The 17,735-nt window shown below is 45.2% G+C and overlaps 3 protein-coding genes and 1 pseudogene across 4 annotated transcripts in view; 2 read left to right on the top strand and 2 right to left on the bottom strand.

The window, feature by feature from the left end:
• Positions 1 to 5,240, bottom strand: part of LOC147737902 (uncharacterized) — a 138,515-nt gene extending 133,275 nt beyond the window's left edge. Inside the window, 2 exon segments of the mRNA XM_086924990.1 lie at positions 89 to 1,515; positions 4,506 to 5,240. Coding sequence (XP_086781116.1) covers positions 89 to 1,515; positions 4,506 to 5,240 — 2,162 coding nt within the window.
• LOC147737899 (uncharacterized) overlaps positions 1 to 17,735 on the top strand; it is a 610,977-nt gene that overhangs the window by 476,817 nt on the left and 116,425 nt on the right. The window lies entirely within an intron of this gene.
• LOC147737900 (uncharacterized) overlaps positions 2,869 to 17,735 on the top strand; it is a 69,332-nt gene continuing 54,465 nt past the window's right edge. Inside the window, exon 1 of one of the 2 annotated variants that reach the window (XM_086948451.1) lies at positions 2,869 to 2,923. The gene's annotated coding sequence lies outside the window, so the exon portion shown is untranslated. Of the gene's footprint in view, positions 2,924 to 7,442; positions 7,506 to 17,735 lie in introns of those variants that run through there. The other variant, XM_086948492.1, reaches the window with a different exon arrangement.
• Positions 12,991 to 14,568, bottom strand: LOC147737901 (uncharacterized; annotated as a pseudogene).

Below are 17,735 nucleotides of genomic sequence, written 5' to 3'. Positions count from 1 at the left end.
CCCCCCCTTTTCCTGTCCTAATGGCTCTACAAACACCCAGTTATCTGTAGGGAGTTCTAGCTGTCGGTGTTGTAGTAATCCCTCTGACCTCTCTTCCCTATTATGCCTACTTACTTCTTCTCTGTCTCTAGCTCTGTCCCCCATCACCTGATTTAGGTTTGTGGGCCCCCCATCTACAGGTATGTCCATCCCCCAACCTACTACTGAGCTCTCCTTTACCCCAGGTTGGGTCCTCCTGGTAGCCTTTTCACCATTTCCCAATCTCTTCCTACTTATCCTCCTGCTTGGATCGGCTGAATTATTGCTACTTGCTCCTGTTTCTGCAAAAATTAGTTTCTTAACTCCTTGCCTTAGATCCTTATCCTTTAACTTATAGACTGGAGTGGCCCCCTTCGCTTGCTCCTGGTGCTTTTCGGGGTTGCTGTTAACTGGGGCCTTTTTCCCCCTCCTTTGCTTTGTTGTTATTTGCTTTCTATAGCTCCTTTCCCCATACCTTTTTATTATCATTGGGCGATAGGATATGTATTCTGTGGGTGCATCCTCTGAATGGCTACTCTCCCTTCTCGCTACATCCCCACTATCCACTATAATCTCTTCCTGATCTTCTACTGGTCTTACTAAGGCGGGCATCAAATGTTTAATCTGTATCAATTCTCCGAGAATATCCTTATATTGGTCACCTTGTCTTTTTATAATGTCGTTATTTAGGACTGAGACTTCTAAAATGCCCTGCAAGGTCTTTTGGAGCATCAACATAACTTCAAGCATGGATAGGCTAGTAGATCCAGTCACCTCCAAATTGCATAGGGGCACGTCTGTAGCATTTAATCCGATAACAATTGGGCTCTTTAGTCTTTGTTGTCCATTGACACTGATTTCCCGCTCAGCAGAATTCTCTTCACCCAAGTGGTTGCTACTGTCTATTTTATCCTCGTTCACCACCTCTGCTCCTGTGACCTGGGTGAATAGTGACTGCCACATCCTTGGTGAGGAAGACAATCGAGGTTCCAATGGTATCTCAGCGATATTGAAGACTGACTGGTTCAGGGGTTCCAAGCTAGTTTCTGCCGAGTCTTCGATGGTTTGCGGGGTCTCTAATACACTTGACTCCTTACGTACTGTCTCTTTCCCTTTAAAATGTTTCCCGATAAAATCCTTAATGGTTTTTGATACCGCCGACCCCCCATTTGCGCCAGCTGACTTAGAGGATGCAAGTGCTGGCAAAGGAGTTGAACTCGGGGGTGAGATTTCTCCATTAGTCATTACTCTGCTGCCGGTTGGTGTTGTTTTTGCGTTCTCCAGACTTTTTGATGCATTGGTCACGTCCACCATTCCGGATTTGTTTCCTGCTTTTTTAGGGTTTTTCAGGGCCTTACGTGGTTTTGTTTTCCCTAAGGCCATTTGTTTTTCAAATTCTTCTTTACTACGTAGCCGGGGGTACAAGGGAGCTTTGATGTACTGCAAGGCTTCTGTCGCTTGTGTATAGGCAACTACCCTCTCCCCCAGATTGCTTCCCTTAATTATTTAATTTTGGGCAGAATGTTCAAGTTTAGGAAGACTTGCCTCCTTCACTTACCTCTGTTTCTGTGGGCCCGCACTCCTTCCTCACCTCACCACACGAAATCCAGGCACCTCAGCAACTTCAATATCAGTATTCTCTCCTGGTAATTTGAGTCTTTTCTTCTGCCACCATCCGCCTCTTAATTGTATGCTCTTAACGGCTTCTCTCCGAATACTACAGACTCGGAATTAACATGCCCACTCTCTTCCCCTCGTTGATAACACTTTCCTTTGGCGCTTCCTGTGCTGCGTCTCTGTCAGCGCGCCGGGTCCAGAGTCTGTGGACCCCCGATGGGGGGTGCGGGCGCCGCGCCCCCTCTGTTCCCTACAGCGCGGCAAAAGCGCAGATTCAATATTTGCCGCTTGTTCTAATGAGGGTTCTGTTTTTGTGCGACAGGCGGCGGTTGCGACGGCCGAAAAAGCAGCCGGCGTTCGAGGCGTTCCTGGCGATGCGCTTACTCGGTCAACCGGAAGCCGAGCGACGAGCGCCGAGGAGTTCCGATGTGGGCGGTCCGTTGGGAGTGCTACAGTCGGGCACAGAAACATACTTCTTTAATGCAAACGCTGAAAGTAACTCTATGTGAAGGAGCGGTGCTCGGGTCTATTGTCAGCGTGGATCTCACTTCGAACTACATGAAACCTATGATCTCAGTCTTACCTTTCTATCGCCGCAGAGCGCAGCAGAGGACCCAAACCCTCAGACCGAGGGCGGGGCGGTCTCCACATCTGAGTAGCTTCAGCACAGGAACCGGTGTAGAAGAGCTCAGGCCGTCGCTTGGGGTGACTTCCGGTATGCCGACATAATAATAAACGAAGGACTGCGGCAATGGAAACGGGCGCCGTCTTGGAATGGTGAATATGTCAAATGCTCGTGTTCTGTAAACTCATCTACTTCTCATAAATGTAATCTCAAAAATACAATTTAGATCATTAAAAGGGTGGCGTGTATAATATAAATCCATATTGCGTAATGTGTATTAACTATAAGAGATATTCTTGTGAATCCTCGTGGCTACTTTCAAAATTGATCGTAAAACGTCACAAACATTATTGCTGTATTTAAAAAAAAAATCTGTCATTTTTGTGAAAATTAAATTATTTATTATTATTTTGATCGTTTTTTAATTTGTAAATAAACAAATTATTATAAGGTTTCAAAACTGATGCTGCATTGTTTTCTAATAAAAATATGGTAAGATTCACTAACAATACATTTTCACACGCTTTTCCGTTACTTGCAAAGGAAATACTTGTCCGTCTTCTATTATGCTTGAATCTGCTGATGTACTCGCGCGATAGTTTTACTTCATTTTCAGGATTGCAACTTCCGGTGATCGCAGGATGGCGGCGCTAAAGTAGACAGGTAAGATTATGTTTAAACTGTAAATAGAGCAGAATATCGTGGACACCTCTAATGTAATGATAAAAGTGAGGGAAGGGCTTTGCTTAAGAACGGGTTTGGTATAATTTAATGTAATGCTCTATTTTACCATGAAAAACACCGATGCATGTTACAAGTAGTAGTTCCACCATGTGAATGGTTCCTTGTTAATTTTTTTAAAATTTTAAATGTAATATTAAGAGAATGCTTTTGGTTTGACCATGCCATCTCCGTGAATCCAAGACTGAGAATGCTCTTTATATTGTGATTGATGTCGAGCCAGACACTAACCCAGAAGCATCCTATTATAATCTGCGTGTTGAAATGTGGTCTCCTATTATAATCTGCATGTTGAAATGTGGTCTCCTATTATAATCTGCATGTTGAAATGTGGGCTCGTGGTTGGATACTGGTGGCCTGCTCTTTTTGAAACATAATCTAACTGTTGGAAGTATGTTGTGTACTGAAGAAACAGGACGCAGCTCTGTCAAGTACAACTCATTTAATGGTCATCCACTCTCCTCACTGGAGAACACCTCAACATTCCATAGTGAGCTTCACAGTGGGAGAATCCAACAGGGGACAAAGGGAGGGGTGGATGGAACGTACCAACCCAGGTTCTAACACATCTCCCTTCCTTACAAAGAGTTCCCTCCTGGCGTGCCTGGAGGTTACAGGTTACATAAACAAAACTGGAGGCTACCTAAAAGGGGAAAACAGTGAAACCTGAGGGAAAACAAGTTATGGCAGTGTTTTCACAATGTTGTCGAAACTCCACCAATGACATTTTCAAATAGAACAACTTATATATTTTCTTATATATTTTTTTTTTTTTTTCCACTTGGCAATCTTGCTGGGAGATTAGGACCCCTGATGTCAGTTCACACATTTGTGTTCCTTCGGCTTGCGCCATGTCTCCCCTTACCCACCTATGAGACCTCACCCCAAGTCTCTTGTAATACCATAGTTCGTACACAGTTTAGTGATGTTTGACCTTCACCTGGTAACTCCCTGTCCACATTTCTGACTTCTCCTCATTTGAGGGAAGACCCCAGTTACTCTAGAGGGTGGCATGTGGTAGGCCCACAACATTCCCTCAGACAGATCCTCAAATAGTCCCACCAATGGGTCCTGACTATTGGGGTGACCTGCAGGGGGTAACAAAGAACAGCAACAATAGGGGGAGAGGGTGAACCTCCCGCCCACAACCCAGGAAGGAAGTCCCCACGGGGTGGAAAGAGATGGAGGGAACTTTGGAGGAGAACTTTGACCCACCATTGACCTCTAGAAGGTGCTAAAAGGTCCCACCCCCTAACTGGCTGTAGTCGAAAAGGGATACAAGATTGGAGTAGCAGGATCTTCCCAATTCTAGGACACTTCCTATGCCACCCCGCAATGCTCTACTACAGTCTCAATAATGAAAAGTCTCGCACAATCCTGCTAGTATTTCCATCCTCCTCTAGAGGGACGGTACTGGACGTAATGTTCATATTCACTACATGAGCAGTAACTTGGGCCAGGGCACTGCTCGGCAACTCCGTCTGGCATACTATGTCTCTCTTACCGTGTCATCGATGGTGACTGGTCTAGGCCATCTTTTGTCATTCCTCCCTTGGCCCTTACCCGACTCCAAACCTTTATCGCATTCCTTGACACACAGCTCCCGATCTGCATTGGTCTCTTCAGCCCTGAGTCTGTCCCCTTGTTTCTTCACGCATCTTCCATAAGAGAACTCAGTAGAGATTTCTGGGTCATGAAGCTTGTGCTCACTCCTATAATCATAGAGTGAACCCTTCTGACTTGATTGGACCAAATGAGGGAAATTTTTTAGTATTTTCTGCATTTCCTTGCTCTCTCTCTCCAACTTTCCACTGTTGGATCTTTGAATGTATTTACCCTTCCTCTCACTCTTTGGTTCATTATAACTTGAGTCCATGTCTCTTCCTTGTTCACACTTGACCACATACTCCTCCCTCGTCTTTGCCTTGAACTCAAACGACGTGGTTCTTTGACCTGTCTCTTTGCAATTGGATATGCTATTCTTACATTTTATCCCTTTCCACTCTTTTGCTGTGGACCTGATGCTTCCTCCTTTCCTTCCGAATTCTACTTCTTCTCCAACTATACCATCACTGTTTTTTTTCTCGTGTTGCTTACGTATTCCTCTCTCATCCACCAAATTGTGGTAAGATTCTCGTTTTTCTTTCAGTTTGCCCCTGGCTGTATTTTCCACACGTTCTTCAATACTTGCTGCTCCTTCACAAACACCTGCCATCTTGGAAGGTGGCTTGAGGGCCATCAATGCGCAACCCTTGCTTACCCCCATGCTTTGTTTCGGTGCCTTCTCCTTCATTTGTTCCCTTCTTCTTCCATTGAGGGATATTCCCAATTTCTTTTGATCCTTCCACCCTAGCATAGTGGGTCCACTTTCTGTTACATATATGGTACTCCTAGTATACTTTCCCTTGTACATTAACTCCATGACGTGGTATCCTATTACGTTGATGTCCTCCCCTGTAAATGTCTCCAGGGATATGTTAGCCTCTTTCAATTCGTTTCCATATTTTTCAACTAATTTTTTATTCCAGTCACTCGTGCTTACCAAACTGTAAGGCGATCCTGAATCTATTAACATATCTGTCATAACTCCTCCAATGCAGACAGTACACCCCAGGTTTCTTTTACTTAAGATTTTAGCACCTTCTAGAGGTCAATGGTGGGTCAAAGTTCTCCTCCAAAGTTCCCTCCATCTCTTTCCACCCCGTGGGGACTTCCTTCCTGGGTTGTGGGCGGGAGGTTCACCCTCTCCCCCTATTGTTGCTGTTCTTTGTTACCCCCTGCAGGTCACCCCAATAGTCAGGACCCATTGGTGGGACTATTTGAGGATCTGTCTGAGGGAATGTTGTGGGCCTACCACATCCCACCCTCGTCGCCAGTGTTGGAAGTATGTTGTGTACTGAAGAAACAGGACGCAGCTCTGTCAAGTACAACTCATTTAATGGTCATCCACTCTCCTCACTGGAGAACACCTCAACATTCCATAGTGAGCTTCACAGTGGGAGAATCCAACAGGGGACAAAGGGAGGGGTGGATGGAACGTACCAACCCAGGTTCTAACACTAACCTTTAAGGCACTAGAGGTTTACTGTGTACTGTCTTTTGTTCCCATTGAGCCCTTAGTGTGAGGGTGTTCTGTGCACATGTAATCCCTCCTGAAATAGTTTACATTAATGGACCACCCAGTTTAAAACATACAACTTGTTTTCTTACCCAAGTCTACATTACAAGCAATAGGAGCTCCCAAGGGTGCCATTGTTTAAAGACATCTTTTTGTTTTACTTATAGAATTTAATTTTCATTCGAAGTCTAATTCAGGACCATTTAAAAAAAAAAATAGGTTTTCAAGTGCTCGTGAGTAAACTGGCCTTAATACCTGGATTTTTTGGCATTCGTCTTAAAATGATGATTGATTGAAATAAGATGGTTTGTTGGATTTTTTCGAAGTTACTATGTTGAGAACCAGCAATGCTCATTTTCTTGGATTTTTGCGAGTGATTGACATCGATCAAATTTCAATTTTTAGTGGAATAAGTCTAATAAAGTTGCCTTCTTTTGAAAGTCTTAGGGGGTCATTAGGATGGTGGGCGGACAATCCTGTCGGTTTACGGACTTTGTCCGCCTGCCATCCTGTCGGTATGCGGGACCGCCCGCCATAACGGCGGGGGTTGAATTAGGATGTGCCCGCCACAGTGGCGGGCACATCCTGCATGTTAAGCATTGTGGCGGGCGGTGCTCTCAGCACCGCCCGCCACAATGCTTAAAAAGCACTTTTACATTTGCATAATCAAAGAGGCAGGCACTGCGCGGTGCCTGCCGCTTTGATTATGCGAATGCAGGTGGGTACCACAGGTACCCCCCGTGTGCACCCCACACATCACCTTCACTCTGGGGGCCCGCAGGGGGCCCCCAGAGTGAAGTCCGCCGGCCTTTCCGTGGCGGCATTGCTGCCACAGAAAGGCATTGAAAAATGCCCATCATAATATGGCTGGCGGTGTCTGATAGACACCGCCACCATATTATTCCTTTTCCGCCCCGGCCGCAAGGCGACCGGGGCGGAAAAGGTGCGGGCGGTGTTTGCCTCCGCTGCGATCCCCCCCGCCATTGTAATGTGGCAGGGGGGAAAAGGGTGGCGGGCGGGCATTAATGTCGGGTGGATCGCCACCACCACCATGGCGGTGGCGATCCGCCCGACATCGTAATAGACCCCTTAGTCTTCATGAAGCATTCTCTTTTTGGATATTGGAAATTAACAAAGAAAATCACATATTTTGTTTTTCTTGGATAAAAGGAGTTTGCATTGATGCACTGCATCAAGGCAAACCAAGTTGCCTTTTTAAAATATTGTCCTGGATTTTTGAATTTGAAAAGTAAAAACTGGATATTCTGGGATTTTCTTTGGATCTAAAGAAAAATTGTTTTTGGCAAAGATTGGAGTTGATGACCAATGGTGACTCAAGGATTATTAAGCAGTTCCATTGCGTTCAAAAAAAGAAGACAGCTAAAGGTAGGAACCCCAACTTTCCTTTTTTTTAGAGAAAAATATTTTAAAAAATTCCAATCGAATTGTTGACTGAAGAAAAAATGGCAAGTAAAACCATATTGAGGTTAATATTTTTAATTTTCAGTAATGTAAAACATAAGCAATACTTCAAAATTTGCAAACATTCGTGACAAGAATTTTCAATTCTATTAAGGACTAGGAGGCGAGGATTATGCTTTCTCATTTCTTTAATGAAATGCTCAGCAGCCAATAAAAACAACCAAAAAACTACATTTCCTATGAACACCAGGGAATGACCATAGAGAGTAGTGTATAAAAGGTCCCAACATTAGTCCTTCTTCCTCTTTCTTTGTGGAAACAGGTCCAGGTCAAAATAAAATCCCAAGTAAAGTAAGAACAATAACTCCAAACAAGCTGCAGAAATCCAGAGGATCCTGAAGTAGGCAGCAGAAGAACTTCGGGTCCAGAAGCCAGGAGGAGAATGACACTCCGGATGAGAACAAACAACATCACTTCTGGTCAGAACCTGGAAAAGACACAGAGCCGTAACATCCAAAATTGCAAGAGAGTCAAGAGCAATCCAGGGAGGGAAAAAACAAGGAGTGATATATTTGCAATTGCATGTAAACAGTCACAATACATTAGCAAGCAAATATGAACAACGGGTGGGATAATCCTCGCCTCCTAGTCCTTAATAGAATTGAAAATTCTTGTCACGAATGTTTGCAAATTTTGAATTCTATGTCAGGACAGGAGGCTCCGATTATGCTTTTTTAAAGCTGATCCACCACCACAGAAGCAACACTATCAATAGGTTTATAATAAAACGTTTTGAACACAGAATCAGATGACCAGTCTGCAGCCTTCATAATATCAAACAGAGTAACACCCATGGAATAAGCTTTAGAGGCCATCGCCCCTCGTGCAGAATGCGCGCCAAACACAGACACATCAATACCCGCCTCAGACATAAGCCACCGCACCCAGCGCGCCAAAGTAGCTGGAGTGACAGGGCGAAAAGATTTTTGTAAGGCAATCAATAGTTGACCCTGCATGTCTGAACGGAAAGAAGCAGTACTCACCTCATAATCCTTAAGGCATTGTACAACACAAAAGTTGGGACGAGAAGGAAAAGAAGAATATGTAATGGAAGGCGTATTAGATTTCGTACGTCTGGAAAGACGAAAGGTAACCCCCTCAGGAGTAAAACTGCGACCTGCTAGATCCAAAGCGTGGACATCCGACACACGCTTACAAGAAACCAGACAAAGTAACATCGTCAATTTCGCAGATAATTGTTTGCGAGATAACAAAGGATTCGAAGGCCAAGCCTCGAAGAACCTGAGAACAACAGAAACATCCCATAAAGTAACATATTTAGGGGCGGGAGGTTTCGCAAAACGAACTCCCTTAAGTAACCTGGAAATAAAGGGATGTTCACCCGCAGGCTTCCCATCGATGTGGATATGACCCGCTGAAATAGCAGAGCGAAAACCATTAACCGTCGAATAAGCCAGACCAGAGGTGGCCAAGGATGCCAAAAAATTAATAATCATACTGATATCTGCTGAAACGGGATCAACTTCCCGTTGAGCACACCAATCACACCATCGCTTCCAAGCCCCTTTATACCGTTTGTGAGTATTGGGAGCCCATGCCTCACTAAGGAATTTGGAAGCGTCGCTAGAAATGCCTGGGAGCGTCCAGCGATCCCCGAGATCCTCCACGCTAGCAGTTGAAGAGAGCCGGATAGGATCAGGGGATGTGGATCTCCGAGAGGATCCACCAAGAGATTCGACAACGGGGGATGAAGGAACGGCGGAGCGCAGCACATTTCCAGAAACACCGGAAACCATGCTTGAGCCCTCCAGAGAGGGGCAATCAGAATCAGATCCGCTCGAAACCGTTTGGTGTAAGCTAGCACCCTGGGAATCATTAGAAAAGGTGGAAAGGCATAACAGAGGGTTGATGGCCACTGCTGAAGAAAAGCATCCGTGGCCAGAGCCTGAGGGTCCGGCCTCCAACTGTAAAAGCGCGGAAGTTGCGCGTTGAGGCTAGAGGCAAACAGATCTAACTGACATTGACCCCAACGCCGAAGGAGAGCACGGAATACTCGAGGGTGAAGCCTCCAGTCGCTGTAATCCGAAGATGTCTGGAGTGCCAATCCGCAATCTGATTGTTGCACCCCGGAAGATACTCCGCAATAACAGTGATCTTCCTCTGAAGACAAAAATGCCAGAAATCCTTGGCTATCTCCGCCAACACTTTGGATCGGGTCCCGCCCAGCTTGTTGACATATCGGACTGCGGACACGTTGTCCATCCGGAGAAGAATGCAGCAACTCGGTTGAAGGCGAGAGAAACACTTGATTGCAAACGAACCCGCTAGGAGTTCCAGGCAGTTTATGTGGAGAGCCAACTCCTGAGGGGACCAACGACCCCCGTCGAGACAGACCCGCAGCGAGCACCCCAACCCCACCGACTGGCATCGGATTCTATCACCAGCTCCGGGGACGCACCGAATAGGGCTCGACCATTCCAGGCCTCCATGTGGTCCAACCACCACTGCATCTCCCAACGCACTTCCTCCGTAAGAGGAATCTGGTCTGAGTACCTGAGACCTTTCCGGAGATGTTGGATTTTCAGCCTTTGCATCGCTCTGTAATGCAGAGGACCTGGAAAGATCGCCTGAATGGATGATGCTAACAGACCTACTACACGTGCCAACGACCTCAACGACACAGTCAGTCTGGAAATAACAGACGTCAATTCTCTCCTGATAAAACGCATCTTCTGATTAGGCAAGAGAAGTTGACAAGCCACCGAGTCGATCTGGAAACCCAGGAACTCTATAGACTGGGCAGGAATCAAAACCGACTTCTGAACATTGATCAGAAAACCTAGAGACTGTAAAAGATCGATGGACCACTCCAGATGTTGTTGAAGTTTGAGAGGACATTCCGCCATAAGGAGAATATCGTCCAGATAAATAATCAATCTGACACCCAGAGACCGTAGATGTTCCACAACCGGTCTCAACAGCTTCGTGAAGCACCACGGTGCCGACGAGAGACCGAACGGGAGAACCTGATACTCGTACCAAACTCCCTGCCAGTGAAACTGGAGAAAACGACGATGAGGCCTGTAAATCGGAATCGAGAGGTACGCATCTTTGAGATCCAGTCGGACCATCCAATCCCCCTCGCGCAGGAGATCCCTCAATAGATGGATACCCTCCATCTTGAAATGTCGATAGATCACCCCACCGTTGAAGTCCTTCAGGTTGAGAACCAGGCAAGAGCCCCCCCCCCTTTTTTCTCGACCAGAAAGACTGAACTGGCAAACCCCATCGGATGACGGGTGGTTGGAAGAATCGCCCCTTTCTTGAGGAGGGTGTCTATTTCCCCGGAGAGACAAACCTGATCCTGAAGAGAAAAATGCAAACAAGGGGGAGGACGGGTCTGATGCATCGGGTGATAAAACTCTATTCTGAACCCTTGAACAGTTTGTAGCACCCATGCATCGCTGGAGATCATGCGCCAATTTTGTAGGAAAAATTGAATGCGACCCCCCAACATTACATCGCATGCTTGAATCAGGCTCACCTGTAGAGTGGGCATCCTGGTAGTGTCCTTGTTGACCACCTGAACGTCCTTTGCCATACTGGCCTTTTCCTTTCCGTGATGGATAAAAGTTGGCCCTGGTGGAATAACTAGCGTCGTAAGATCCTCTTTGCTGAGAGGAGTTGCCTCTCTGGGACTGGTTTGCAGAGCCACGGCCGAACGAACGTCCCCTACCTCGTCCGGCCTTTGCAAAAACCGGACCCATTGCCCGTCTTAAGGAGGCTTGCGCCTTGTCTATACCACTGAAGGTGGAGACAAACCGCGTGAGCTCTTTGAGAAACGGTTGACCAAACAAGAGGCCTTGCGCCTCAGGTCCAGACTCCGAAGTGGCCAATTCAGAAAGTTTAGGATCAAGTTTCAAAATGATGGACCTGCGACGTTCCGCAGACATTGCGCAATTGGCATTCCCCAATTGGCAGATCGCCCGTTGGGCCCACTCAATTAATTCAGTTGGGTTCACAAGGGCAGAGGCCTCCTTCGCCTTATAACCCAGATCTAAAATCTTGGTGAGCGGTCCAAGTAAGTCTAGTACCTTATCCTGACAAGACCGCCCAGATCTATCAAGGCCCTTCTTCGGGTCCTTTGCATACTTCTTCAAGTACGTGACCATCATGGGGTCAACCTCCGGAGTCTCGCCAAATGGTCAGCCAAATCAGGTCTCGGGCACTCTGAGCGCAACCGGGCCTGAACCGAAGCCTCAAAAGGTTGTCGAATGTGCGCCTCAATATAGGTAGCCACAGCAGGTGAAGGCAGCCATGTGGAAGAGTTCGGATGAACGATATCTGCAGGCTCAAAATTGAGCACCGAAGGACGCTCCAGGGCATCCACAAAATGTTCCTTACAGACTCGTTTTTTAGGAGGAGGAGAAGCATGGTCCGAAGAAGCGGAAGACTGTGCATTGTCCGATTCGGTATCATGCAGATTAGAAGCAGTGGAAGGCGCAGCCGCCAAACTCTTAGCCAGGCGTTGAAAGTCTGTCTTATGAGGGTTAACAGGAGACTTTGCTGTTTTCTTGGAAGCATGCAACCAGCCCTGCTGCTGCGCATAGAGATTCAAATGACGCTTTAAGGGGTTAATAGCACGTACCAGTGCCTTGTTAACCGACTGTTGAACACCCTTATCCAACTGTTCCACCAAATTCTCTTCCAAGGAGCCTTCCTCCTCATCATCATAGTAATAGTCGTCATCAGCGTCGTAGTAATCAGCCATTCTACACAAGGGTAGAGAGTAAATGCCCACAAGACGACTGCAACAATATGGAGTGTCAAAACACAAGTCAAGGGGGAGTGTTATAACCCCAAGGCAGGCTTTGAATGAAGCAGGAACAAACCTGACTTCCAAAGTATTCAAGCGTGGAGGGAGCCAAAGCCTGCGCAGCACAAAAACACTCTAGGCAGAGCCTATGCCACAAAGTTGCAACCAAAGCCCTCAGAAGACCTCGGTGTCTGACGGGGTTAAAGTTTGGAGACAGGCTGTGGGCAGGACGCCAAAAACGTCGTCACTCAACCAGCGCTGAGGAAACCCAGAAACCGGAAATAGGACAGCGCGCATGCGCGACTGTCGCCTGCCACCAAAGACCGTCTCGAGAGCGCTCGCGCTCCCCAACAAAACGGAAACCCCTGCTCCCCCAAAGGCACGCGAGCAGCTAGGAAGCGCCCGGACCAACAAACGGAGGTGAGACACACGCTCCGAGCCCAAAGCAAGCTGCACACCGGCAGCGGAGAAAAAACACGCACGAAGAACGGAGACCGAGCCCCAAACGCGCGAACCACAATGCGCAATGGCAAAGCACAGTATATAAAGTGAGCAACAATGTTAAAGCAAGTAAGAAAGTAACAATATGCTAGTAGAGAGAAAATAATGCACTTAACTGGCTGCGGAGCAGCAAAGAAAGAGGAAGAAGGACTAATGTTGGGACCTTTTATACACTACTCTCTATGGTCATTCCCTGGTGTTCATGGGAAATGTAGTTTTTTGGTTGTTTTTATTGGCTGCTGAGCATTTCATTAAAGAAATGAGAAAGCATAATCGGAGCCTCCTGTCCTGACATAGAATTTCAAGGTAGTCTGAAGCCACCATCAACGAAAATAGTTGTATTTTAGCCAATAGTCTCTCAGACATTTCTCTGCTTCTTTTCGAAATCCGTGGATTCAGACTACCTGAAAGTGATTGCGCTAGTCTCATTTCCTGGAAACTTTGTTCCTTTTTCAAAATTTCCAGAAAATGATATATATTAGGATGATGTCTACCTACTGTTTTATCAAAAGAATTATGCCAACCCCTCAATTGCATTGTTTGTTTTGACACCACCTTTCAAGAAGGTTGAATAGCAGTTCCACCATTCAATAGGATACTTGGTTTTCCGCCTGCGACCCGACTCGCTTAGATGGCCAATCCAGGTATCCTCACAATAATTTAAAATTTGTGCCAATTTTTCTTCATTTTGGGTATAAAAATCTGATTCAGTAATTGCAGTGTAGTACTCATATACACTCTCAGGTGGTACAAAACACAATGCTGTTAGTTTCTTTAACTCAAATTGTAATTTGCTGCTTGACAAATATTCCTCAACCAAGGATGATTTCTGTATTTTGCACAAACAAGCCTGCGAAAAGTGAAAGAAACATCCTTGAATTTGCGTTTCAGGGTATAATTTTTTGATTGTAGTAATCATCGCCAATTCAAAATCAATTATTACTTTTGCAGGACTTTTATTCATGTTTCTGGTTTTTAATACTGACAAAAATTCAGTGTACGTAGAAGAATGTTTGTCAGGCAGCAAAGCATAGATTAGAGGGACTGTGGTGTTATTTATGTTAGCATGAAAAGTGTAAATTTGAGAAAATGGATGGGGTGTTGATTTGAAAGTCCCATCCATCATCCAAATTGGACTGTTCACAAGAGTTAAAATGGTATGGTTAGTGCTAAAAATTAAAATTCTTTTTAGTAAATCTCTATTATCATATAAAAGAAAGGATTCATTAGAGAAAGTTATCAATAAATTACTAGGGATGTTAATATCTTCAAAATTACGATGTGTTATTGGGTGTGGATTACTTGACACTTTTCTCTTTGAACCATCCGCCTACGGTTGGGGATGGAGGGCATGCTACCTGCAACATGCAACGGTATGTTCTTAGCCACTTCCCTCAGTATTGTTCCACAATTTTCATTTGAGGTGTGTGCGAGAAGTTTGATCTGTTGGACATTTTCTCTTACTTCTATTTCCATTGCAGAGGCAGAGTGGTTATGCTCTGTTGTCCTAACCACGGTTTCTTCCAGAGTAACCGCTCTGCCTGTGCAATGGGAAGAGAAGTATTGCACACACCTCCAATGACATCTGGGTTCAACACTTTTATCTTTACAATAGAGGTACCCATCATACTTTAGAAGGTTATTCCCTGTCTGAGATTATACATACGATGCACGGTTGCTGCTTGACATTGTTGATAAATCTGTTTGAATGTAAAAAAAATATATTTCTATCAGCTATCATTTCTACGCATGTTGCTTAATGAACATACAACATATTTCAGAGAAGTTATCTATTCTTATTCTAGGAAATGATGGATAGATGGGTGGTGTGGGTGGTCTTCCCCAAAAAGACCCATACATTTACATCGCTATTATGGGTAGATGAGGGGTGTGGGGGGTCTCCCCCCCACAAATACGCATGCTATTTAAACGTATTAATGGGTAGATGGGGTGTATGGGTGGTCTTCACCAATAAAGATGCATGCCTTTACAACGTTATTGTAGGTAGATGGGGGGTCTCCCCCCCACAAATACTCATTTATTTATATGGTTAACATTTGAAGATGGGGGGTGTGGGGAGGAGTTCCCCCCACAAATATGCATTTATTTATAATGTTAACATTGGAAGATGGGGGTGTGGGGGGTCTCCCCCCACAAATACGCATTTATTTATAATGTTAACATTGGAAGATGGGGGGTGTGGGGGGTCTCCCAACACAAATACGCAAGCTATTACCATGATATTATGGGAAGATGTGGGGGGTGAATCTCCCCCCCCACCCCTCCCCCCAAATTCATTAGATTTAAAAAATAATACAAATTTGGGGGAAGGTAAGCGTGCATAAATCATAAAACGTTCTAAAAGAAAAGCCATGGTAGTCGCATGCAAGGTTTTTAAGACTCATTTCTAACTTATAGCTGTACTTACTTTGTATATATGTTTGATATTCCGTAGTTTCTTGAAGGATACTGCTTGGTTGTCGTAATCAAGGAGATGTAGATTTCCAATTTTGGAATAGATTTCTCTGAATAGAATAGAAATGGTACAAAAAGTTTTAATATTTTTTAACATGTGATCTGTGTTGACTTTCTGGGTGATTTGCTTGTTTTGCTTTGGTCTTTAGTCTCTATTTTAAAAATTCATGGTTGTTAAGTCTTAGGGGGTCATTAGGTTGGCGGGCGGACTTTCCGTCTGCCTTGGTCCCTCCATTGGCGGCGGCGGGTGGGGTCGGAACACGGGTGGATCGCCGCCGCCACGCGGGCGGTGGTGATCCGCCTGTGATCCTAATGGGCCCCTTATTATTTTCTCATTATATTCTTTTTTAATATTTAAAAAAGCTTGAATTTTGTTGTTTCAGAATCACTGTTACGCTCTTTTTTCATTTGTACTCACTCTTTTTTAAATTTGTAAAAAAACATGGTAATGGTTTTGTAACTTAAAGCATGTTTGAGCTTAAAAAATGTCTTATAAATATAGGCATGGTAGTAGCATGCAATGTCTTGGTTTATAAACCTATTTTGTCTATTTAATTTAATAGAGATTTGCTGGTACTTACCTTGTATATCTCTTTGTGTTCTTGTAAATTCCTTTAGTCCCCTGCTTGGTTGTTTGAATCAACTCAACGTTGGTTTTTATAAGGATTACATTTCTGAAAATAGAATAGACATTGTACAATAAGTGATTGTATTCAGAGCTGTTATGTGTTGACTCCCTGGATAAGTTGCATTATGATTTGGTTCACACTCTCTATGTTGCTTTTTTTCAGGGTATATAAGTTTTGGTGTACTCATACTATCTCCTTTTATTTTTTTCATACGCTAGTTTTATGTTGTTTCTTTATCCTTGTTATACACTTGACCTTTTTTGGTACTCTATCCATGCTTTTGTAAATGAAAGAATCTTTATCAACTGTTTTTTTCACACATTTTTGGAGTGCATTTTTTCAATGCATGTTTTTAGGTCTCGCGACCTATCAATGCGCGCAAGCGCATTGAGCGGAGCGAGAATTCAAGTGCTCGAAATACTCGTGAAACCAAGGGTTTCGTTCGTGCGGTTTTCTAAGAGTACACGTGGCCACAGGCACGCGCTTTTGGGCCATAAACTTGCATTTCTCCTCCCCCTTCCCAGCCAGCTTCCCCCAGGCCGTAGCAGCACTCCTTCCACACCTTTGAAGTGAAGCTTTGCTTCACTTCAAAGGCTGCTTCACACCGTGTCGCATTTCTCCTCCCCCCTCCCCATCTCTGCCTTCCCTCAGTCTTGTTCTTTTAGACTACGGATGATCTCTTGTTCGCTTTGTGACCAGGAGATCAGACGAGTATCCCGGCTTCTCCACCCGTTCACATACGTGTGTGATCTTGAGCAAGCCATGACTGGGTTCCACTATTTGCCAACGCAGCCTGAGACATGCGCAGCGCGAGGGCTGTTTGCACCAGCAGGCCTCTTCCACAACAGTGTCTGCATCCATATTATACACATTTAAACCCAGCTGGTTTACAAACACGTCAGCCTTAAATCCGGTTCAACAACTAAGTATTAAAAAATGTGCCATAAGTGCGTGGATATGTGATTGATTTCCAACCACTTGACCTCGCTTCAGGGGACTTTATCCTTAGACGGGGGACAACCTTTGGCTTTAAGTACCCGGTGTGATGTGCACAGACGTAGATTATTGTAACAGAAACGCTACGGGATGAAACACTTAAAAACAAACAAATGTAAACACTGAGAAGCAGACTCCTGCTATCTGTCGTTGTATAATATTCTAGTTTATTTCCTTTGTTTGATATGTAGTAGTCCGTGTTTAAAAAGTCTGGAGTGTTCGGCCCTGCGAGGTCTGGAGAGGGGTGCGATGCCGCGGCCGCACACCCCACAGGAGCACCGGTGCAACGCAGGCCTCTGCAGCCCCTGCCCTGCAGGAGACCCCAATATTTCACGGGGTCGCCACTTAGCACAGGGCAATGAAATTATGTGACTTATTGGAGACCCGTGGCCCCTCACCGCGTTCTGCAATGGCGGCCCCAGCATTGCATTAAGCCACTGTTTACACCCCCCCCAGGAAACACTGCGGGTTGGGTGAGATTGGGGTGAGGGGTGTCTTTCAGTTCTCAGGGGCACTACCGCACACTATATTGGTTCCCGAGACTCGACATGCGCAGGGACACACAACACTAGCTTTGCATATAGCGTCATGCGGCACCTTGTCGCTTCTAGGCGTTGTAATGACAGTTGTCAGTCTTCTAATCCTTCAGTGCTCTACTTTACGTACAACATGTACGTTTCGCATAGATGATCACACACAGAAGAAACCGCATTACGCAGAGAACGAACAACCATCAAATAATATATTTTATAACTC

Source organism: Lissotriton vulgaris, chromosome 1_1 (assembly GCF_964263255.1).
Source record: "Lissotriton vulgaris chromosome 1_1, aLisVul1.2, whole genome shotgun sequence".
Lineage (NCBI taxonomy): Eukaryota > Metazoa > Chordata > Amphibia > Caudata > Salamandridae > Lissotriton > Lissotriton vulgaris.
This window is presented reverse-complemented; position numbering and strand designations above follow the sequence as displayed.